The 22405-nt window shown below is 34.5% G+C and overlaps 1 protein-coding gene, 1 long non-coding RNA gene and 1 pseudogene across 3 annotated transcripts; 1 reads left to right on the forward strand and 2 right to left on the reverse strand.

Moving 5' to 3' along the window:
• Window positions 1-1218: 1218 nt before the first annotated feature.
• On the reverse strand, window positions 1219-4366 carry LOC133670830 (5-oxoprolinase 1-like; annotated as a pseudogene).
• On the reverse strand, window positions 4027-17580 carry LOC133671325 (valine--tRNA ligase, chloroplastic/mitochondrial 2). 2 transcript variants are annotated; one of them, XM_062092045.1, is made up of 27 exons: window positions 17336-17580; window positions 16439-16529; window positions 16157-16283; window positions 14838-14921; window positions 14384-14478; window positions 13654-13745; window positions 13330-13383; window positions 13022-13074; window positions 12870-12931; window positions 12530-12605; window positions 11755-11838; window positions 11411-11559; window positions 11200-11317; window positions 10969-11085; window positions 10386-10606; window positions 9734-9823; window positions 8681-8792; window positions 8327-8437; window positions 8051-8188; window positions 7887-7937; window positions 7698-7810; window positions 6725-6872; window positions 6300-6404; window positions 6077-6178; window positions 5225-5297; window positions 4872-5038; window positions 4027-4615 (listed from the first exon to the last, which is right to left on the reverse strand). In XM_062092045.1, the coding sequence occupies exons 1-27, from the start codon at window positions 17490-17492 to the stop codon at window positions 4487-4489; spliced, it is 2919 nt and encodes a 972-aa protein (XP_061948029.1). In that variant the 5' UTR covers window positions 17493-17580; the 3' UTR covers window positions 4027-4486. The 2 variants fall into 2 exon arrangements, with proteins under 2 accessions (XP_061948029.1, XP_061948030.1); XM_062092046.1 differs by lacking the exons at window positions 16157-16283; window positions 16439-16529; window positions 17336-17580 and having other exon boundaries at window positions 13662-13745.
• A 1782-nt stretch (window positions 17581-19362) lies between these two features.
• On the forward strand, window positions 19363-21109 carry LOC133671066 (uncharacterized). The gene is made up of 4 exons (XR_009834203.1): window positions 19363-19638; window positions 19769-19844; window positions 20309-20368; window positions 20919-21109. It is a non-coding gene; the product is annotated as an uncharacterized LOC133671066 (long non-coding RNA).
• Window positions 21110-22405: the final 1296 nt, after the last annotated feature.

Below are 22405 nucleotides of genomic sequence, written 5' to 3' on the forward strand. Positions count from 1 at the left end.
TTTAGAAATATCATGTTATTTGCTGGTTAGAAATATCATGTTTTTTCTAGAAAAACACTTTCGAGAAGTTGTGAAAAAATTAGAAATATCATGTTATTTGCTGATTATATCAAATTTGATCCTCAAACTTTTGATTACTATATATTTTATTTTGAATCTTTTTTTTCTTCAATTTTATCCCTTAAAATTTGATTTTTATATTAACTTTGGTCTTTATTTTCATGATTGTTAATTGCTTTTCTCTTATTATTTTTTTAATTAAATTTTTTTATCTGTCAAATTTGGTCCTTATTTTTTTGATTATTACCTATTTTATTTGAAATAATTTATGAAATTGTAATTATTATTATTTTAATTTCATCATTTTTCAATTTTTTTATCTATTAGATTTGATCTCTATTATTTTAATTATTATTTATTTTATTTGAAATATTTTATGAAATTAATTTTTTTTTTAATTTTATTTTCATTCAACCTTTTAATTTGTAAGATTTGTTTTTCATTATTTAAATAAACTTGAAAAAAAATAAAACATTAATTAGTTATTTTCCAAGTTATTTTTTATAATATAATCAAATATTAAAAAATATTTTTCAATTTATTTTACATAACCCTGTCGAACATCAAAATATAATTTATTTTAAAAATACATTGGTTATCAACTCAAGACTCCTCACTCAAGTGAGGAGTTCAGCTCAGTTAAAGTAAAGATGGGTTGATAAGAAAATGCTGATGTAACCTCCGAGCAATGAAGTTTGGGGCAGAGTTGACATGGTGTGTATGCTTGGAAATTGTTTCCGGCCACAATATGAGAACGTTTCTTGGGTACAACATAACAACCCAATACAACAGTGATGGATGTTTTATCATCTAGGAGAGCACAATAGCAAATTCAAGGAAAAAACAAACTAGTGCTGAGAAAGAAAAAAAAAAAAGAGAGAAGAAAGAAACTCCTGATGCAGCCTTTTTTTTCTTTTTGCCAAGATTTTGCAAGAGCAATGAAGCTGAAGAACTGGGATCATAGCATAAACAACAATGAAACAACTTGCGGCAAACTGGGTTTCAGAACTGAAAGCAATGCAGCATCAGCAGATACAGCAAATCGAGCAAGTTTCAGCAGCAACATATACTCATAAATAGCAATGAGAACAGTCATCTCAATGCAGCGTTGGAGAAGCACCAAAAACTAATCCACCTACCACCACCGCCACAGCAATGCAGCAGTTTGCACCAGAAAGATCAACATGAACCCCACCCACCGTCTCTAGGAGTTAAAATCTGAAGAATTTCCCCTGCATGCACCTCAACTGTGTTCTTACCTCCAAGGTAAACTCTTCGTTTGTCTTTTGTAATCAGATGATTGGCTCCACGAGCCCCGTCTTTTCCCCTCTTCAAACCTCTTGGTGCATGCACACGCCTTTCTGAAAGGATACTCACTACAACTGGCCGACTGAACTCTATCTCGTACAAGGCCATAACCCCCTTTATGAAGCCCGGATCGATCCTCCACTGTTCTCTCTCAGTTCAAACCTGTGCAAAAGAACTGGATACCTCAGATAAAAAATCTCTGGATCGGTCATTCGAGTAATGGCACTGGACTCCACTTGTCCCATGCCAGTGCGGACCAGCCCCACTTCCACCGCCAATTGTTTCATAATAGCTGGAAGCAATATTCCCAAAAGTAAGATTATTCATGCAACTCTGATCACAAGCACAGGCCTGAAAGGCAGTAAGTACAACATCAGTTACTCTATGACTATGAGACGTGAGAACATTACCTCCAACAAATGCAGCCTTGTCTCTTGGAGAAAGGAATGAGCCTTTAGGAACATGGATTCCAACCGGGGCTAAACAACCTTGGCTGAGAGGAATATCAACATCCACCAAACAGCGAAGGCAGTATATGACTGCGGCAGCTATTACTGCTTCTAGTGCATTCCAATTTCCATACACAGGGCTGGTCCCTCTATAATCGAAAAATGCCTCCCCGCCTTTATTAGAATGAATATTAAGTTTCAGATGTGTGATAGAGCCATCATCCAAGCTATCCTCTTCTTCCATAGCTATATTATCATTCTCTCCAAACTTAGCTGACTGAGATGAAACTCTAGAAGCAGCTGATTTGAGCATTTGCCTCGCTGCTTCTACCGCGTTGAGATGCACATAGGTCATATAGGCCTGCACAATTTCCAAACCGTACCGCTCAATCAATTTTTTGATAAGGGAAATACCACTCTGGTTCGCAGCTACTTGTGCAGGTAGATCTAATAAACTGTCTTCAAGCAGGCGAGTTCCAGGGATTTTATGTGTCGATTCATCAGAACCGGGAAATAGGAGAAGGTTAACAATTCCTTCTTCCTGAAAAACCCCCTTCTCTACAAGCTTAAATGCTTTAATAGCAGCTCCTTCTTCTCCTATTGACTTTGAAAAGTGAGGCATGCTTCCAGGAGTAGTACCCCCAATCTCTGCATGATGCCCTCTACATGCAACGAAAAAAACCAGTTTCTCATTATCAAAAACAGGTGTGATGACAGTTATGTCAGGAAGATGGCTACCTCCAGCACTAGGATGATTGCTGACCAAAACATCACCTTCATTAGACCAGTTCTTTTTTTTACTGGCTATACGTGGGTTAGGTCTTAGGACAGGTAATATAACTAGGGTACTAAGCTTCCTTGCTCTCAAGAATGGCACCGACACTCAAACTGTTGGCTTGAAGATTAGATTTACTTGGACTATAACAAAATTTGAAAATTCATTCAATGACGATGAATCAGAAAAGTACAGCGAATACTTCCAAACAAAAAAAAGGAGGAGGAAAGACTTGTCGATGTTTTCATACAGTAAAGCAATTAGTTTCTCACCACTTTTGAAGGTTTTTTGTACATTGGTTTGAATGCCATCCTCCTAATTCTTACATGTGATTATCTAAAAGGGTCATTGGTTTGCTAGAAAGCTTTGATTGAAACCATCTCTTGTTAGTATTGAAAGTTTGCCCCCAAGTTAAATTAATTTCCTTGAAATGTTTGGTATTCACTCTTGAGAAAAAAAACGTTTCCCATGTATTTTATTCCATTGAACGTCAATAACATGAAATATTCATCATGTTATTTAATCTCATTACTAGACAATGCATTATAGTTTTTCACTTAATTTTTTAATTTTAGATAGTGATAATTTATTATATTAATTATAAGACTCGATTCAAGGATTTATCTAACTCACGCTAAAGTCATGAATTAGAAAAATTGACTAGCGGGTTATCGAATCAATTTATTTTATGATTTTTTTTAAATAACATTATTTTATATATAAAAAAACATAACACCTAATAACTAGTTTATATTTTATAATAATTGCATTTATTCAGACAAGATTTCTAACTAATTGTAAAACTTGTGAAATTGACATGAACCCCTACAGCACAAGATCATTAATCAACAGAAAATAACAAAATAAGGCAATTCATCCAGACAAGAGGGGAAAAAAGAAATTATCAACTACAACTAGCACAATTATAGGATAGGAATAAATTAACTCTCATTACCTTAAGTTTCCCTTAATCAATCACATAAAACTACTTACAAAAGGATGTAAAATCATTGAAGCCTAGTTGATCGCCTTGACGAGCTTTTGTTGCCGGATTTGAGAAATCTAGTGTGAGCTTTCAAGTCCAGAGTGTCAAACTGACTTCGCATTTTTTTGCTCGACTTTTGTATATATAATCCTCAGACTTAAAATACCTATCAAAATGTGTTCGATTGGTCTCGTTTCTTTCATTTTATGAATTGGACGAGATGATTTTATTTGACAGTAAGAGTCAGGAATTTAACAAGAAAGAACTGTCAGCCAAGTAGCTATTCACCAACTATTTGGAATCATCTGATAGTGCTTCAGTGAATTTTGCCTCGTTCTTGATATATTTAACATTGATCAGGGAGAACATTCTTTAACTGCATTAAAATAGCCATCGACAATACTCTTACTAGGTTTCAAGTCATCAAAGCTGAAAAGACGACCTGATCATGACGAGGCAAAATGGCAGATACATCCACATAAAAGGTAAAATCTATGCAAGAATTAATGTTAATTGTACAATGTCAAAAGGTAACGGCAGGCCAAAATGATAGAACTGCTGCTGCTAAACGAATAGCTGTACATTTGGATGGCCGAGAATTCTATCAGTGACCTCTCGCACAAAAATAATCATGGATAGTAGCACGATCTCATAAGCAATTTGTCAAATACTTCTATCTCTACCATGAAGCAAGGCAAAGCAAGACTCAATTTATGCAGAACTTCCAGATATCGGACTGTCCACTATCCTGTCCAACTTCTTCTCCAAATGGTCATCCATAATTGCCATTGTCCCAACAGAAAGTAGATGGTGTGGATGTCAGATGGTTGTATGGAGCACTGGTCTTGCAATGAGGTGAATCCAATTTTGTGGATACATTGAGAACAAATGAAGTCTACCCCAGACAGCCTATTGTGACACCAGAATAGAGGATTTTAGGAAAGCTAACCGGTTCTTGGTGAGTTTTATCTTCTCCTCTGCTTCTGCTGCCTTTTCTCGAACCCCACGGACAACATCCTCAGGAGCTTTCTCTACAAACTGGAGAGTGAGGCAGATTTAAGCATATTGCACAAGTCCACATGTCAAGAGCTATGAAATGTCGTAACAGTTTTTAATTAACATTAAGATGTGCTACGGCCTAGAAATTATAACCTTGGATTATGCATAATCCATAATGAGTATGGTTCAGCAATCCCTTATTTTATTATTATTATTTTTTTTTTTTTTGGGGGGGGTGGGGGGAGCGAGATCTTTGGACAGAAATGCATGTATATGCAAGAGCAGAAGTTCATACTTTCCGGGAACTGAGACGAGCAGCAAGTCCATCATACTCCACTTGCATCTTGGAGAGGCGCTTTGTAAGGCGTTCTACTTCATCAGATATATTGACCATATCTGCAAGAGGAAGGTAAGCTTCCAGTCCCTCGCTAGCTACCAGATGTACCGACTGGTTTGCATCCCCTAAAGCACAATAGAATTTACATCCATTAGAATATAAATTTCAAAGGCCAGTCATAAGTGAAGTGAAAAAAAAATGATAGAAGCAAAAATACTATACACGAATTATATCTGTCCCATTGACAAGAAAGAAAACAAAAGGCAGAAACAATGCACAAACAAGAAAAATTGATGGGGAAATAAACATGCCTGGAGGAGAATCTGTGAAATGGATATTTTGTAGATCTAGCCTGGAAAGAAGAGCTAATACTTCCTTCTCGTTCTGCAATGACAGGTTATTATACCACGCTTAGTGTGCACATGCACAGATTTAACAAATAACTCAGCTATGAAGTGTCTTGATAAACAAGGCTACTATTCAATCACCTTGCCTAAACATCTGTAGATTGCAAGTGAAGAATGATATAGCAAGGAAGTGTGTATAAACAGTGTGTTAAGAAATAGTAAGATGATCAGTGGGCATATTACTTTTCCTTTTATCAAATAGAAAACATGATATTGATGAAAGAAACAGAGCTAAACAGTTAATGAGAGCATATATCTCTATCATTCACAGCAAATTATATGAATGGTTGAGAGAGGACCATTTCAAGTTTCAGAATATAACTTGAATTAGTTTTCATGATATGAAAGGGCATTTACAAGTTATAATCAGTTTGGGCAGCAGAAGTTTGAGAATCTATACATGCAAGAGTTCTTCCTAGCTTTACTGAACAAAAGGCCAGCATGTTGCTGCATGTTTTATCTGTAGTCCTCTCTTTTCAGAATTTTTAACATCTACTGCACAAAGATTTCTTTTAGCCAGGGGGGACCCTGACCATGAGCTCAGTAGGTGCTTGTAGAGGTGGGGAACAGAGACAGCATATGAGCCTATTGGAGTTGAAACGTAAAAGGTTCAAATGTTACTTTGCCAATCCAATGAAAATCAAGGACCAAGAAAGAATGTTTATATCCCTGCTTGAATATGCAGCTAAAGCTCTACTTAGAACAGCACACTAATGCCCACCTAAAAGACAGGTTAAGAAAATGGAGTGCACTTACAGATATGTATTGGATGACTTCTTCACTTGCAACTATAGATGCAGATATACGCTTGGCTGGCTCAACTGAGTATTCTGCTCGAGCATTGCGGATTGCTCTAGTCTAATTCATATGTGAAGATGAAATCATTATGCTTGTACTAAAAAAAGATGAGAAATAAATATAAATTTTTTCACAGGATGACAATTGAGTGTGCAAGAAATGAAAGTAGTTGTGTGCTCACCAAAGCTTGGAAATTTTCAAATTTTTTTATGGAGTTGGGAAACCGTGGAAGTGAAGTCTGGGGCCAAGGAGATACTATAAGTGCTTCTTTCAGGTCGGGGAGTGCCTGTATATAAATTGAAGGATGTCAAGAATCAAAAAAATGCATCATACAATTGTGGCATCTGTACCAAGTTAACAAAGTGACATCACAAGGAACATATTGTATCAGTTTCAAACTCAAAGAAATGATCTTTTAAACTCAAACACATAATATCAACTTCTAAAATAAATGCAGTGATCTTTAAACTCAAATCTCAACACAGTCACTCAAATGAGTCCAGTTGAGTTAAATAAAAGATGGATTGAGAAGAGATATTGATTTAACCTCTAACCAATAAAGCTTTGAGCAGAGTTGAAATGATTTATATGCTACAAAATTGTTACCTGCCATAGTTCTTCAGTGACAAATGGCATGAATGGATGTAGCAATTTCAATACATTTTTGAAAACATATAATAGAACTGCCTGTGCCTCCGAACAAGCTGAATTGGCTCCAGACTGGTAAAGGCGAGCTTTACTGGCTTCGATATACCTGGCCAAAATACATCAAAAGAAAGCTAAATATGGATTATAAATTAAGATAACAAGCACCGCATATACCTAGAGTTCCACACCTAGTGCACATAATGTGGCAAACAAGATTCCAAGGATTCCCCTGGTATTATCACAAATATAAATGATGCACAAGTATGAATGTATGCACAAGTTTTTGCATCATATGGATATGCGCCAAATAGGAAAAAACTATGAGTTTCACCAATAAAGAATGACAAAATGAAACAAAGAACTGCTGACATTTGCCCACTTTGTGAATCCAATATTTTAAGGGATCAATTGTCACTTTTTTAAAACATTTGTTCTGAAAACTAGCTGGATAATTAATGAAAATCTTTCTCTTCAAAACAGAAAAATTATAACGCTGACAACCATGTGACATAGATCATACATACATGCACTAAATCTCAACCACTATTAAAGTGTTTGGGAACGCGGTGCAAACCGCATTCCCAAAAATTTTGAATTTTTTTTTTTTTTGCTTAAAATGAATTTTTTTTTATGTTTTCAGATCGTTTGCTGATATCAAAAATAATTTTTAAAAAATAAAAAAACTTCATTTTGATGCATTTCTAAGTGAAAAAACACTTTAAACCGCCACCGCCACCACAATCCCCAATAGGCAATATATTTCATCAAAAGTGCAGCCTCTCCCTTGCATCAAATGCTTTGTGTTGTGATGTTTAAATTGAAGGCTCATGTTTAAGATTCCAGGATCAGGGAATTTATTCATCATCTACAGTACCTCTATTCAAATAAAGATAAATATTTTCCAATGAAAAACTAGATAGATTTAATGTACCAATCAGCAAAATCACTCCAGAAGAAATCATATATTTCCCTCCCAACATCTCCAAAGAAAAACTTATCATAGCTCGCTGTGACCATGTCAATAAGAACATGAAGTTCTGACACCTGAAATTAAACGAGGTCATTAGTTTAACTATAGGTATTTGACAACGGACACTATGCTTCATAGCAATTTTCTTACCACCCAACATTCTGGTAAGGGTAGCCTGAGAACAGACTCCTCTTTGTCAAACTGCAAGAGGAATAAAATTGGTTCAGTTTACTGAACAGGGCAATTCCTACAGTAAGCATAGAAAACGTGACCAAAAAAAAAACAACACGTCCTCTCATAGAGGGCAAACAGACCTTACAATTCCTAATAGCTTCCCAAGCAGATACATCAGTTTGACTAGGCATATTCTGTAGCACAAACTTGCCCGCATTCCATAGTTTGTTGGTGAAGGCCTTGTTGGCAGTCAACCTCTCAATAGACAAATTAAGGTCCTGGGTCAAAAGTAAGTATTAGTAAACAAACAGCATCTGATGTAAGCTTCAAACCATCCACTGAAAGGTAGATAGGCTTCATATATATCACTAATTCTTGAAGGAGCAGTTTCAAGGATTATAAGAAAAGAAGGCAACCTGGCCAGCAGTTCCTAGAGAAATAGTGAATCGCAAAGCATCAGTGCCAAACTCTTTGATTGTATCAAGGGGATCTATTACGTTACCAAGTGTTTTGGACATTTTCCGTCCCTGAAAGACAATAGGATTTGGAGGTAAAAGTGAGGATAATACATGCAAGCTAAACTATTGGAACAACAACTGAGTAAAATGCTAATAATCACAATAGAAAAGCCAAAGTTGGTCAGTAATCCTTGCAGTAATTATTTTTCCATTGTCTTCATAAGACATGAGATGCTGTACATATCCATGAAACTGTACAAGGATTTATGAACAATACATGCATATGAACAAAACTACACACACTCTACTAACCTGCGAGTCCCGGATAAGCCCATGAAGATAAACATATGAGAATGGAACAGTCCCAGTAAACTCAATTCCCATCATGACCATCCTTGCCACCCAAAAGAACAAAATGTCATGCCTGTTCAAACAACAGAAACAAGTGTCAATGGCAGCAATCTACAAGTAACAGATAAGCCCATGGAGGAGGAAATCTGAAAACAATGAAAAGGCAAACAGTGACAATAAAAGCCATATTATCAAATGAGAAAAAAAAAAGGAATTCAATGGTATTAAAGATGGTTCCCCGCAACAGGAAAGACAGTCATCTCGTTATGAAGGCAGAAGGCAGGTAAATCACCAAAACTCTTAACATCGTCCCATAGATAAAACTGACTGTGATATGACTCGGGCATGGTTCTACCAAGATGGGTGCCAGAAGGAAAGGTTTTGAAAAAGTTCTGCCCTTGAACATTTTCCCATGATGTGGTTAGTCGAAAAGAAAAAATGAGCACTAGTTACTGCAAGCCAAAACTTTTATGGTGTTTTTACTGTTGTGTCAAGAAAATAACTGATTATTATTCACTTCTTTAATGCTGCAAATTGTTTCCAGCCTATCTTATACCAACGAAGTCAGTACCCGTAGTCATATTTATGATGCGGAATATATATTCCATCAGAGTTGGCAGAAAATTATCAGCAAAAGCCAAATCATAGCAGCAATGCACTAACAAGAAAACCATGACTAATCCTGTGATGAAAAGATGCAATTTTGAACACTCTCTTGCTCACTGTCCATGTTCACTCTATAAGCAAAGAGTAAGGGCACAATATACAACCCAAAACACCGGAAGCTATTTTGCTCCATATTCAGCGTGTCATAGATCGAGGCTTGGCTGCCAAGCACTCTGAATATTCTTTTAAAACTGGCCAGGTTAATTCAAAGTTTTGAACTCCCCACTCAGCCAAACTGGTTAAAAAGTATCAATCCAACTTCAATGTTTCAAAAATGATTAAACTACAGCCAAGATAAAACGACAAAAACAAACCAAAGCAGCAAGAGTCAGCAAGAGAAGAACATACCCAGTTTCAAGCATTGTTGTAGGATAAAACTTCTTAAAATCCTCTGCTGAAACATCTGGCCAACCAAGAGTACTGAATGGCCATAGAGCGCTGAAGATGGAAGTTGAATAAATGAGGCTAAGGAGAAGGAAATTCACTTCATTTTACAATGATAATTCCATGGGGTTATGCGGAAAAGGTAATTCCAGTTACCCATGGTTTCTTATGAAATTATTAGAAAGTGATGAAAGATCCAAAATTCCCTCAAACAAAAATTAAATGATTGATAAGAGATTGATTAAAGCATGCAGGAGATAGGAATAATCATCAGGCTTCCACAATATACAGAAATGGCACAGATTTATTATCCGCGCATAATCTGAGGTAACTATCTTTTTTTGCAATCTTTATCCCTGTATCTAACCAGCTAGATTATCTAAGAGAAAAACTGTTTGGGGGAAGTGGGATTGACTGAAAGAAGAAAAGCCCATGCAAAAGAAAGTTTGCTGCTTATTCTTCGCTGTGGCACTTCTAGACTCCGAGTCAAAACCATTTGCTGCTCTAGACATTTCCAAGAGAAAGTCATTGATCACTTAAACTCTTCTATCTTTTAGAATAGAATTTAAGTATTAATAACAAGAGATAAAGGATTGTGACTCGTTGAAAAACAGACCTTGAAAACCAAGTATCAAGAACATCTGGATCTTGATAAATTTCAACATTTTTCCCATACTTCTCACGAGCTTTCTCAAGAGCTTCATCAGCATTCCTTGCAACTATGTAATCTTCTTCACAGTTTTTTCCTACAATGTACCACACAGGTATGCGGTGCCCCCACCATAGTTGTCTGCTTATACACCAATCCTTGATGTTTGACAGCCAATGATTATAAATCTGTCATCAGCAAAAAGAAAGTTGTAAAAAATCACTTGACACCGAGTATAGTAAATAGTAAATTGGCTTCAAATAAATAATCACAGGCTGACAGAATAAAAGGAAACTCATGACACAATGATACCCAGGTTGATGTATATTGCTTCAAGATTAATAACAATTTACATGGTTATGGAGGACAAGATAGGCCACATAGAGAAACTAATATCAAGCAGGATAGCAACTTTACACAAATTGGAAACTACTGGGATAGAAGGCTCAGAAAGAGTCAATTTAAGCAAGCATGAGAGTAAGTCTAGCTGATCAACATACGAATCAAATGCAGACAAACATGACAAAGAATTTGTCTTAATCTTGCATACCTTCTCAAATCTTTCAGGCATTATGGTTAACTCTCCTTTTTCAACAGCACGAAGAGCCTTCTCAGCCAAGGGCTCCATGGTAACAAACCACTGTTTACTTACCAATGGCTCAATTATCTATAAGAGGGGAAACAAACATCATGACATTAAAACTGCCAATTAAAGCATTTTTTCACCAAATTTCAATCCTCAATATTTGGAAGGGCATATGTAAATACAGTACTAACGCACTTCTCCTCCACGTTGGGATCTAGGAACCCTTAAAGTGTGCGGCTCCTTTTTGATAGCTAACCCGGTCTCCTCAAGTTCTGACCACAGCTTTTTCCGTGCCTCAAATCGATCGAGACCACTAACATTCCAAGATTTGTTTCCGCATGTCAGGCAAACATAAATTCTCCAGCACATAAATTCTTCAACTCAAGATAATTATTTCATGTCTCACCTGTACAATCCAGCGACCTCATTAAGGGTCCCATCCTTATTCATCACGTTAAGAATAGGGAGACCAAGCTTTCTAGCAAGATAGTAATCATTATGATCATGTCCCGGGCTTATCTTCAACACACCAGTCCCAAAGTCTTTATCAACATGCTGCCAAAATAGCAATCGGGTTATTTTCCAGAAACTTTCATCTTGCTTGAAAGAACACAAGTCAAGGTTATAGGTGCATGGTTGACACAACATTCAATAATTACAGAACACTAGGGGAATTACCAAGAAAAATATATCATGAAAAACAGCTAAAACAAAGCAAAATGCACCAAGTATCAGAAAGCATGCTTTTACCCTGTCAGCGATGATAGGTACATGGCGGCCATATGTCATGGGTACAATTGCCATCTTCCCAATAAACTTAGAATAGCGGTCATCCTGCATAACAAATATATATAATAATATATATTGAGTTATCAGAATTTATGTTGCCCTGAGTCTCATAAAACTGTATATAAGAGAGCGTATGAAACAACTAAATAAATCACAGGACATTTTATGATATCTGAGCCACCTCCAAACTGTAAATACTACAAGTAGCTTATCTGTGCAAGTGCTTCAGTTTTACCACAAGAAAGAGAATACTGGTACATCTATTTCATCTTTGTTTCAGATTAAAAAACTAGGATATGTGTATGACTAAAGAATGCATGGATATGCGTTACCACAAAATTGTTCAATAAATAATATCCACACTGAAATTATGGAAATAAAACCCCGAGGTTTAGTTAGAGGGCTTGCACACTTTATCACAATTAGAATGACCATTATACTGTCAGATCCTCAAAAATCTTGAATAATAATAAGAATTGGTTGATTGTTATTTTTTTCTTCCATTTTCCTGTGATAATGGCAATGAAATTATTGTCAATGTTTCACAAGCCTCTAATGAGGAAGACTGACAAGTTTTTGGACAGCTTATCACCATGTTGGTACTTATTAACCTATGCAACGATAAGGTATGTTCCTTAAATTTAGGATCTAAATAATTGATTGAATAACTATGTAACTTTGTGTCCTAGTATGATAGTTTAAATGGTTAATGTAGATTGCATAAATATGCCCCTACCTTGGGATTCACAGCAATAGCTACATCACCAAATAAAGTCTCAGGCCGTGTTGTTGCAACTGTCAAGAAGTCACTCCTACAAAAGGAAGTATAAAAATTCCAATTTCCATACTGTAGCAATCTACTAGAAGCTGTCGCAACATAGTCAAGTTCATGAAGCAGCAATTCCAGAAGTACAAGAATGCAAGCAGATCAAATCACCGACACAGTACCCATATAGTAAAAAATATGTTATAAGAGCAAAAACAAAGCGGTACTTACTTTTATTGATGAGCTGTTAGACATCATTTACTTACAGAGGAAATGAAGAAATAGTACAAGTGAAATCTCTGATACTTACTGTCCAGCAACTCGATACTTGATGTGATATAAAGTGCCAGGTTCCTCAGAATATTCTACTTCCTAAGCACAGATAAAAAGAACTTATGTCAAACTATATTATTTGTCACAATAACAGCAATCAATTGAAGCTGTAACCCAAAAATAGCATACCAAGTCTGAAACAGCAGTCTGTAGATTAGGAGACCAGTTGACCAAATACGAGCCTGGAAGAAAGTACAAATTTAGTGAACTATTTATCAAGGTAACCAATCGACTGTTTAATATCCTAAATAGTAGAATACCCTGCACAGTTAAATACACAAACTGAAAACAGGAAGCAGAAAGTAGCCCCCTCCTCTTTAGCACCAATGAGCTGGTTTAATATTGTTAACGGGATCAGACTGCAAGAATGTGGATCCCCCAACCCCTTTCCCCTTTAGTGGAAAAAAAAAAGAGTTCAACCAATAAAAGTATGATACCTTGATAGATTAGGCCTTTCTCATGAAGCTTGATAAAAGCCTCAATCACAGATTCTGCAAAATTAGAAAAAATGGTGTGAGAATAAGGGAATATCTGATAAACGAGCTTTAGAAGGCACATTGAGAGGCACATAAGAGGTGCTTGTCAGGTACAAAAGCATGAGGAGTCCCTTTTCAAATGAAAGTCAAATAACGAGCAGAGGAAAAAAAAAAGAGATAGATGGCACCCTAGCACTTTAACACTACCCATAAACTATCCCCATTCAGATACAGTTTTCTAGATTGGCCACTGTTCTACTTCTGCCAGTAAGAAAACTGCCTTACGACTTAGCTGCTCATCAAGGGTGAAACGCTCTCTAGTCCAATCACAGGAAGCACCGAGTCTCTTAATCTGATTTGTAATAGTTCCACCATATCTGAAATCATAACAAGCCAAGTAAGGAAAAAAAAAACCATAGGAGGTGGGGTGCCCTGAAAACTGAAACAACAGCAAACTTAGCAGTAGAAGTAATCTGAAGTTGGATAGGCAACCTTCAAATTTCAACTTTTTTTTTTTTTGTCACTGGGACAAGGACCTACTGAAGAAATTAAAGACGAAAGAAGAAAGGAGGCAGTCATAAGAAACAAAGAAGCTGAGCAACAATTAGCAAACTTTAATTTTAGAATCTATAGAAGGGTGTGGTTTGTTTTTCATATCTCAAAACAAATGTATTAAAAACATAATAATCAACAAAAGCATTCATACCACAAAAACATGCAGAACACTGCCTAAATTTGATCTCCAACAACACATTCCTTGTCACCTAATAGCTTAATTTCTATTAAATGTCATTACCACTTCAATTTTTATCCCCTCACTCCTCAGAAGTTCCCTTTGATTCTTTTGATTACACATGGTCTATAAATATTTTTGGAATCAGAAACACATAACCAAAAATTGAAAGCTGGAAAAAAGAAAAAAAGGTGTCCAACACAGAAGAAGGTAATGCCGTGCTCAATCAGAAAACATAGGTCACATAAAGAATAAAAACAGGAGTAAGTTTGGGATGTATACTTCTCTTTCCACTCCCAAACTCGTTTTGTGAACTCATCTCTGCTCAGATCAGTCCTTTTGATTCCTTCAGATGCAAGCATTTTTTCAACAACCAACTGAGAAAAGAAGTGCATTTATTCAAAACATACAAGCAATTCAAGCAACATTACATCAGAAACTTATAGCCAAAATCACAAGTAACAAGAAAAGTAATGGAAAGACTGAAAATAAATACCCTAAAAGTACGTCAAATCTGATTTAGTAGGATCCCTATAAAAACAGTTTACGAGGGAGGCCTCATTTCACCAAGAATTACAGCTAAAGAGTTAAGGAAACAAAGTTAAGGAGGAACTCCAACGCTAACAATATTTTTATGGAAGAATAAGTGAAAAATGGATTTTTTCTGTTAAAATTCCCCACTAGGAGAATCAATCAATACACTAATATCAGTAAAATAGTCAGTCCATAGACAAACCTGAGTTGCAATACCGGCATGATCAGTACCAGGAAGCCACAGTGTTGGTCTTCCCTTCATACGATTGTATCTAACCATGATATCCTAACCAAAAAAGGTCACCAAGTTAAGCAAAGGAAGAAAATTCAAAAGGCAGGGTGATATATGATACTTGCACGACCTACTGCAGGGAAAATGTAAATGTAATCATGATATACAAAAAGCACACCACTTAATATTTATCAAACTCGGTTCTCCAGATTGATTAAAAAGAATCTAGAGCATAATATCACGCTGAAATGTCTGTAAAATGGTAAGTGTCCTCTGCATATACTGTGTATCGAGAAATTTAAATTGGTGTTGATGACATAGGATGAGATCGCCAAAAAAGCCTATCAAATAATTGACACAAAATATTAAAGGAAGGTTTAAAGAGAAAAGTTCACAGAAAAGTGAATGAAAGGGTTTGATAAACTAGTATTCTTATGCATAAACATACTCCATCCACGAACCTTAACTTTATTTGTGGGTTTTAACATTTTCTTTCCTTAAGACAAAGCACCTTTTTCCACATTCTTCTAGCATCATTCACAATAAACGTCAGCAGTTTAGGTGCCTTTATATCATCTGCTTTTGCTATTAACTTTAGATGATAAAATTCAGACAGAATCATTCCATGTTACATCACTCATATCTTACTATCAAAATCTTGCTCATTCATTTAGCCCTTGAATCCCAATATTAGAACCATAAAGATATGATATTTGCTTCTTTTATTTTTTATTTTTTTAACAATGCTTCAACTATCTTTTCTGCATGCCATTTAACCAGCAACTACCGCTAAGATTTTTTACTATAACTGATTCATTAACCCATTTTCACCCTGAAACACAAAGTGCTCAATTTTCTTCATAAATGAGGAGAGTCAGACAATGTGTTATATAATTAATGACTACGTAAGCACGATTCAATGATCAAATAATGGATAAGTACATCAACAAGGGTGTAATGCCCATAGTGAGATATCATTTCCATCTATCATTTAGAAGGATGGCCTACGGAGACAAACTAGGTGCTTGCACGCTGCATGTAGTTGATATTCGTTGTTCTTTGGAGGGGAAAACACTACATGAGGCAAAGCCCCCCACCAACACACATGCCCCCTTTTCCTAACCTGATCTAAACACTGTTGTTGAATGATGGGAAGTCAGCAAGACCATTACCAAACACCTGAACTAAGTGGTGGCTAAAAAGCTGTATTGTGGTCCTACTATGGTGTACAGGAAAGATAAATGAAAACTCAAGTCATAAATCAATTAGTTTAAATTCAGTTCCACAACCTCAAGAGTCACAAACATTGCATGCCCCATGTGCAACGAACCAGTAACATTTGGAGGTGGCATTGATACCACAAAAGGATCACTCCCCCGGTCAAAAGTTGGCTTAAAAAATCCTTGAGATTCCCACCTAGCATCCAACAATTAGATGACGTTACCGCTGAATGAACATATGCTAAGACACATTAAGAAGTAGCACAGCACCATTTGCATATGAAAATACCATCAAGTAAAACATTTACAAAATGTAAGATGAAATTAAGAGTATGTTCAAAAGAACAGTACCAATTGTATATTCGTTCTTCTGAAGAAAAATCAAACGACTTTGCATTTTCTGGAGAAGTAAATACACCATTTTCTGTTGCAGCAGCAGCAACTGAAAAGCAATAAGAAATGTGAATAAGCTCCCAAAACAAGTACTAGTTTGCTTAAATCCCAATTTTTCTCTTCAACAAATTCACAAACCAAGAGATAAAAACATACATTTTTATACGTAATTTCCATTTTCAGTTCTTTACATTGTTAGTTATCTGATACTTTTAGTGATCTAAAGTGATAGGAAATGCTATAACAGGCTTCAGTCTGTTTCACTTGATGACCCTCGGTCTTGTATTTTTTACCATTTTTGCAACTTCTATTCACCCTTTGATCCTCTCTTCGATACCAATTTGTCAAGAACTTACGAATTTAACCCTCGACAGTTATGATTATGACAGAAAAAAACTAGAGAGAGAGAGACAAGTAAATTCTGAATTGTATTCTACTTTGCAAATTCTGTTACAGCAATCACTCCTTTATACACTACCAGTTTTGGCGGGAAGAAACCAACCAGCTATCTTTCACAACTAATCAACTAACAGTATTGATATGCTAACATGCTACTAACCCACATTAACACTCAACGCAGTCAATTATTATCAGCAGTTGATCGCATCAGGTTGCAAACAATATCAAAAGGTTCAGGCTTTGCGATTTCAATTTCTCTCGGACAGAAGTAAGACCCATTTAAAATCAAATATTAATTAACAAAAGAAGAAACCCATATTCTATTACCCACAAATTTGAAGCTCCAAGCTTCACATAATCCAAAGTATCAAACTTTATGATCCCAAATTAGAGGATTAAAAGATTGTGTAATTTAAAGTTTCAAACTTTAAAAAGATTTAATGATGATGGGATTACCTGTAAGGAATCTGGGTTTGGTGAGTAGATGGAAAGGGAAGTGAGAGAACTTGATGGGACAATGGCGTCGTTTAGAGAAGAGAAGAGGGTTGAGTCTGTGAGCTGAGGAACAGGAAGAGAGGAGAAATGGAGAAGAGAGTGTCATTTGAAGCATCATGTTCTGATGGGAATGTGAAAAAAGATGGTGGGTTTTGGAGAAGGGAAGGGAAGGGATAAACCCTGTGAAGGGCTGTAATTGAATAATAATTGAAATAAAATGTTATTTTTTTTAATATTGCATTTGAAATCTAAATAAAAGAATTAACAAAAAAATAAAAACGAAAAACACCCACAAGAGTCAAGGTCCAGCCCGCACAGCTGGTCCCTTTTTTTTTTTTTAAATGGGTAGACAACATCCTAATATTTTTTTAAAAAAAATCATTGCTCATATTTCTGCTGGTTGGAGTTTTTATCTGAAAAATATATTTTTATTTATTTTAATTCAAAAATATCTAACAAACATGCTTAATATCTCAATAAATTAATCTTTCAACTCAAATACACTCTTAAATTGCCTCAAAACACAAATTTAATTTGAAAAAAAAATTATTTCTAGACTCTAATCCAAGTTTTTAGACAAATTACAGATTTAAAAATATCTACATGGAACTACTTTTATCTAATGAAATTCATTAATACCAGAATTAACTTTTTTTGTAGCTAAAATATAATTAATCAACAATTTTCTCTCTCACTTTATCTAGCGAGTTTCTTTCTTATTTTTTAAATTAAAAAACTAAAAAATAAATAAAATAAGCTTTTAAATCAAAACAATAGTTACAATAATTATAAGGATTATAAGAAGAAAAAAAAGAGCAAAGTTGGTGGACCAAAAAGTACTTTCTCACCTAAATGTGTGATTGGTTGTAAGGTTTCTTCTTGTTTTATATATTGGTTCTTTTTTATTGAATTGTTTTTTGAAATAAATTTTAATAAATTAGTCATCAAATTGATTATAAAAAAATGTAATTGAAAAAAAAGAGAGAATAAAATTAAAAAATATATATATAGTTAGAATGAATTGTTATGATGAAATGCCTAGCCCTTGTAGTATATTTAGTAATGTAATGTTGATGACGAATAGCAGGCTAGAATGACTCTGTTGATAATTAAATACATAAGAAATTTAAAGAAGTAATTGAAAGCATGTATAAAAATGAGACGAATCGATAATTATGATGACGTGTTCCTTTGTTTAGTGGAACAAATGCAATTCACCAACGTATCTAATAATTTATCTAAATCACAAATAGTATGATTTATATAGTATAGTTTTTATTAAATTAAAAGATATAGTGGGTTTTCTGTAACAATACTTACAATGCACCGGGGGTGTAATAGTGCTTTGTGAGTTTATTATTTTTTTTATCATTTGATTTTTTTTACTTGATTTTATAATTTTATTATGTTAATTCAGAATTGAAATTTATAATTTATTTCAGCTAACTTGATATATAAAACAAATTCAATACTCGATTGTGACTAGTTTGGCAAAGTCAAATTTAATAATATTAATTCAAAATAATCTGGACTTTAAAGACCATATTAAAAGTTAAGCAAATTTACAATTTCTTTTTAGCTAGCTAGAGGGTGGATGGATGGTTAGAGCATGTAGCCCATGTGCTAGCACGTGATGAAGGTCGCCGCCCTATTATGGTGTATGTGCCTTCCTCCAAGCTTCTAAGATGGTTTTTTTTGTAGTGTTATTGGAATTATCTCGATGATAATATATTTATAAGGTAGCATTAGGGGTGTTCAAAAAAACCGAATAACCGAAAAAACCAAGAAAACCGATGGAAAATTAACCGAGAAAACCGAACCGAAATAAAAAACCGATTAAACCGATTACTAAAACCAGAAATCTTTCCGGTTCTGTTCGGTTTCGGTTTTACCACCTAAACCGGTGAACCGAACCGGTGAACCGAACCAGCCACCCATAAACTAAAGTTAAAAACGACCTAGTATATAAATAGCAGTAAGCACAGTAACCCTAAACCTAAAAATGACATTACAATTTTTACTTCTGAAGCCGCCGCCCACACCAGACCAAATTCTTCCTTCCTTCAATCTCCATCCTCTCTACCTCTTGCCCCTTGCATCTGTCTCTTCTCTAGCCTAACTTAACCTAATCGGCCTCCCTCCTGTGCATTTTATTCTCATCTCACAAAAGAGCCGCCTCCTTCCCACTTCCCAGAGAAAATCTTCCTCTCAATCTTCCTTTCCCAGAAATCGTCTTCATTTGAGCAACGACAGGCGACAGCAAGGTAAATTGAATGTGCATGCCTAGTGGGTTTGAAAGTCTATTCTAAGTTCTAACATCTAACAGAACAAAACGAGATTTCTTAGAAGTAATTCGTTGCATAAACCGTCTTCATCTTTGTTTCCCACTTGCAGGCTTCAGCGTTTTTCTCCATCTTTCTCCTCTCTTTACTTCTGCACAAACCATCTTCATTAGAGAAACGACAACAAGGTAAATTTTGTTGCTTTGGATTTCAAGTAATCTGTTGTATACTTTTTTTATTTCGTATGTATTGCTTTAGATTTCAAGTAATCTGTTGTATACTTCTTTTATTCCGTATGTATTGCTTTAGATTTCAAGTAATCTGTTGCATACTTGCTTCTGTTGACTGATACGTTTCATGCTTCTGTTGCTTTAGTCTGGATAACCTAAAAAATAATTAAATATCATGGGTTGTTAAGCTTTAGTTGATTCTGTTGCTTCTGTCATAGCGATATAGTAAGATTCTATTGATTAATTGTTGAGAGACTGTAATGGCTAGTCCCTACTGCTACCCCTGTGATTTTAAGCTTAAATTCATATCTTTGTTTTGTTTTGTTGATGTTTTTTTTTAGATAATGAGTTTTGTTGATTTTTGTTTTTTTTAGTTTTATGAATTGTGTAAAGTGGGTTGTTTTTGTTTCTTTGTTTTTCAGGCATGGATCTTAGATCATCTAAGATTTGTGAGCTTGGGTTGTTGAAGTGCAGTGTTTAAGGTGATTTTATCTTGTTCTCTAGCAGCAAGTATTATATGACTTCTATTGTACAATACTATTAGACAGCCTAATAATATTACAAATTGCATTTTCTTTTGCAGATGTAAATATACGTTTCATGCTAAATTATTTGTCTTTTGTTTACTGTTGATAAAAAAAATAAGTATGTATTGCTTCTAATTAATTTGATTGCAAATTTGATAAAATATGTATATAAATTATTAATTTGACTGCATATATATAAATATGTATGTAAATATATGTTTCCTGTTCGAATTTGATTGCGTTTCCATGTTATGAGTTTTTCCTTTGTTCTTAAAGCTACCAACCATAATCAAGATTCTACAGTTTAGTCCTCTTCTGACAAAAATATAGTATAGAAAACAAAACTAGAAATTCAAACAGAAATCAATGATAAAAACTAGAACAAGAGAATAAGAGAAGGGAAGAGCTGCAATACCTTGTTAATTCCCCCTTAACATTTTGCATACTTAATTCTTTCAATAGTTGAACTCTAATATGTTGCTAATTTGCTAGTGTTTTTTTATAGCATTATCGTTGCTGGAATTTTTGGATGCTGCCATTGCTGGAATTTTTGGATGCTGGTGTTGCTGGATTTTTTTCTTCGAACTATGCCGGATGTTTATGATAATTTATTGCTGGTTGCTAATGTATTCGCTTGTTAATTTTTACTTTTCTAGTGCGAACAAACTTTTAATTTGAGATGTTTAAATTTGATCATGCATTTTGCATCGTTTTATCACTTTGGGAAGCATATTAAAACTAAAAATCAGCCAATTTGCATTTGATTTAATTCATGTCCAGATTTTAACCGAACATCAGGTTGCTGTGAATTAACCGGACATCAGGTTGCTGTGAATTTTAATGTAAAGCTAAGCTAATTTAAAAAAAAACAAAAAAAAAAATCCATATAAGAAGGGATTAGGTTTCCCGGTTTTTTCCAAAAAAAACCGGATTTAACCGAACCGGACCGGTTCGGTTTGAACCGGTTTCCGGTCCGGTCCGGTTAATATTTATCAAAAATACAGAAATTCGGTTTGGTTGGTTTTTTGAGTCTAAACCGAACCGAACCGTGAACACCCCTAGGTAGCACATATAAGTGTTGGAGGCTTCGTGTCTAATTATTTTTTTTTTCTTTTTTTTATATATTCTCTTATTGGTTCCTTGTTTAACTCTCTCTAGAATAATAAAAAAACGAGATGTTAATTTTTTTAATATCAAATTTGATTTTTATTTTTTATTGTTATTAAAAAAAATTAATTTTATCATTCAATATTAGGTTAGTTAGGAATTATGATTTGTAATTTTTTCAATTTGCTTTTCATAGGTAATTTCAGTTTCATTATTTGGATTACGAGTGTAGTAGGTCACTCGCGTTTACTTAGGTTTTTTTTTTTTTTGTTAATTGATTTTTTTATTTCATCCTTCTATATTAAGCAGATTGATAATTGAGTTTTATAATTTTTTTTATTTGCTTTTTTTTTTAAGTCATCTCGGTCTCAAAACTCAAATCACAGGTTTGACTGGTTAACCCGGGTTAACTTGAATCATTTTTTATCCTCCTTTTAAATTAATTTTTGTTTTTAATTTTATTCTTTAACACTAGGTTAGATGAAAATTGAGTATTATTTTTTTTCTATTTGCTTTAAATAGAGATTTTTCATTCTCGTAACTTAGATCAAGTAAGTCAACTCGATGAACTTTAATCTTTTTTTTTACGTTCTTTTTATAAAATTGAACTTTGTTTCCAACACTAATATGTGCTAAATACCAGCCCATTGCGTAAAGATTTTATGGCTATAACAATAAAATACTTACACTATTAGAAAAAAAAAATAGGTATAAGGAAGATAAAATTTTAGTAAATAGAAAAAATAAAATTATATCTAGTTCTATTAAAAAGTGATAAGAATTTCTAATTTTTTTTTTCTCTCCTCATTATATTTATTTTTCTCCTAATAATGTAATGGAATGAATTGTCTATTTAATATATATATATATATTAAATAAGAAATG

Source organism: Populus nigra, chromosome 13, assembly GCF_951802175.1.
Source record: "Populus nigra chromosome 13, ddPopNigr1.1, whole genome shotgun sequence".
Classification (NCBI taxonomy): Eukaryota; Viridiplantae; Streptophyta; class Magnoliopsida; order Malpighiales; family Salicaceae; genus Populus; species Populus nigra.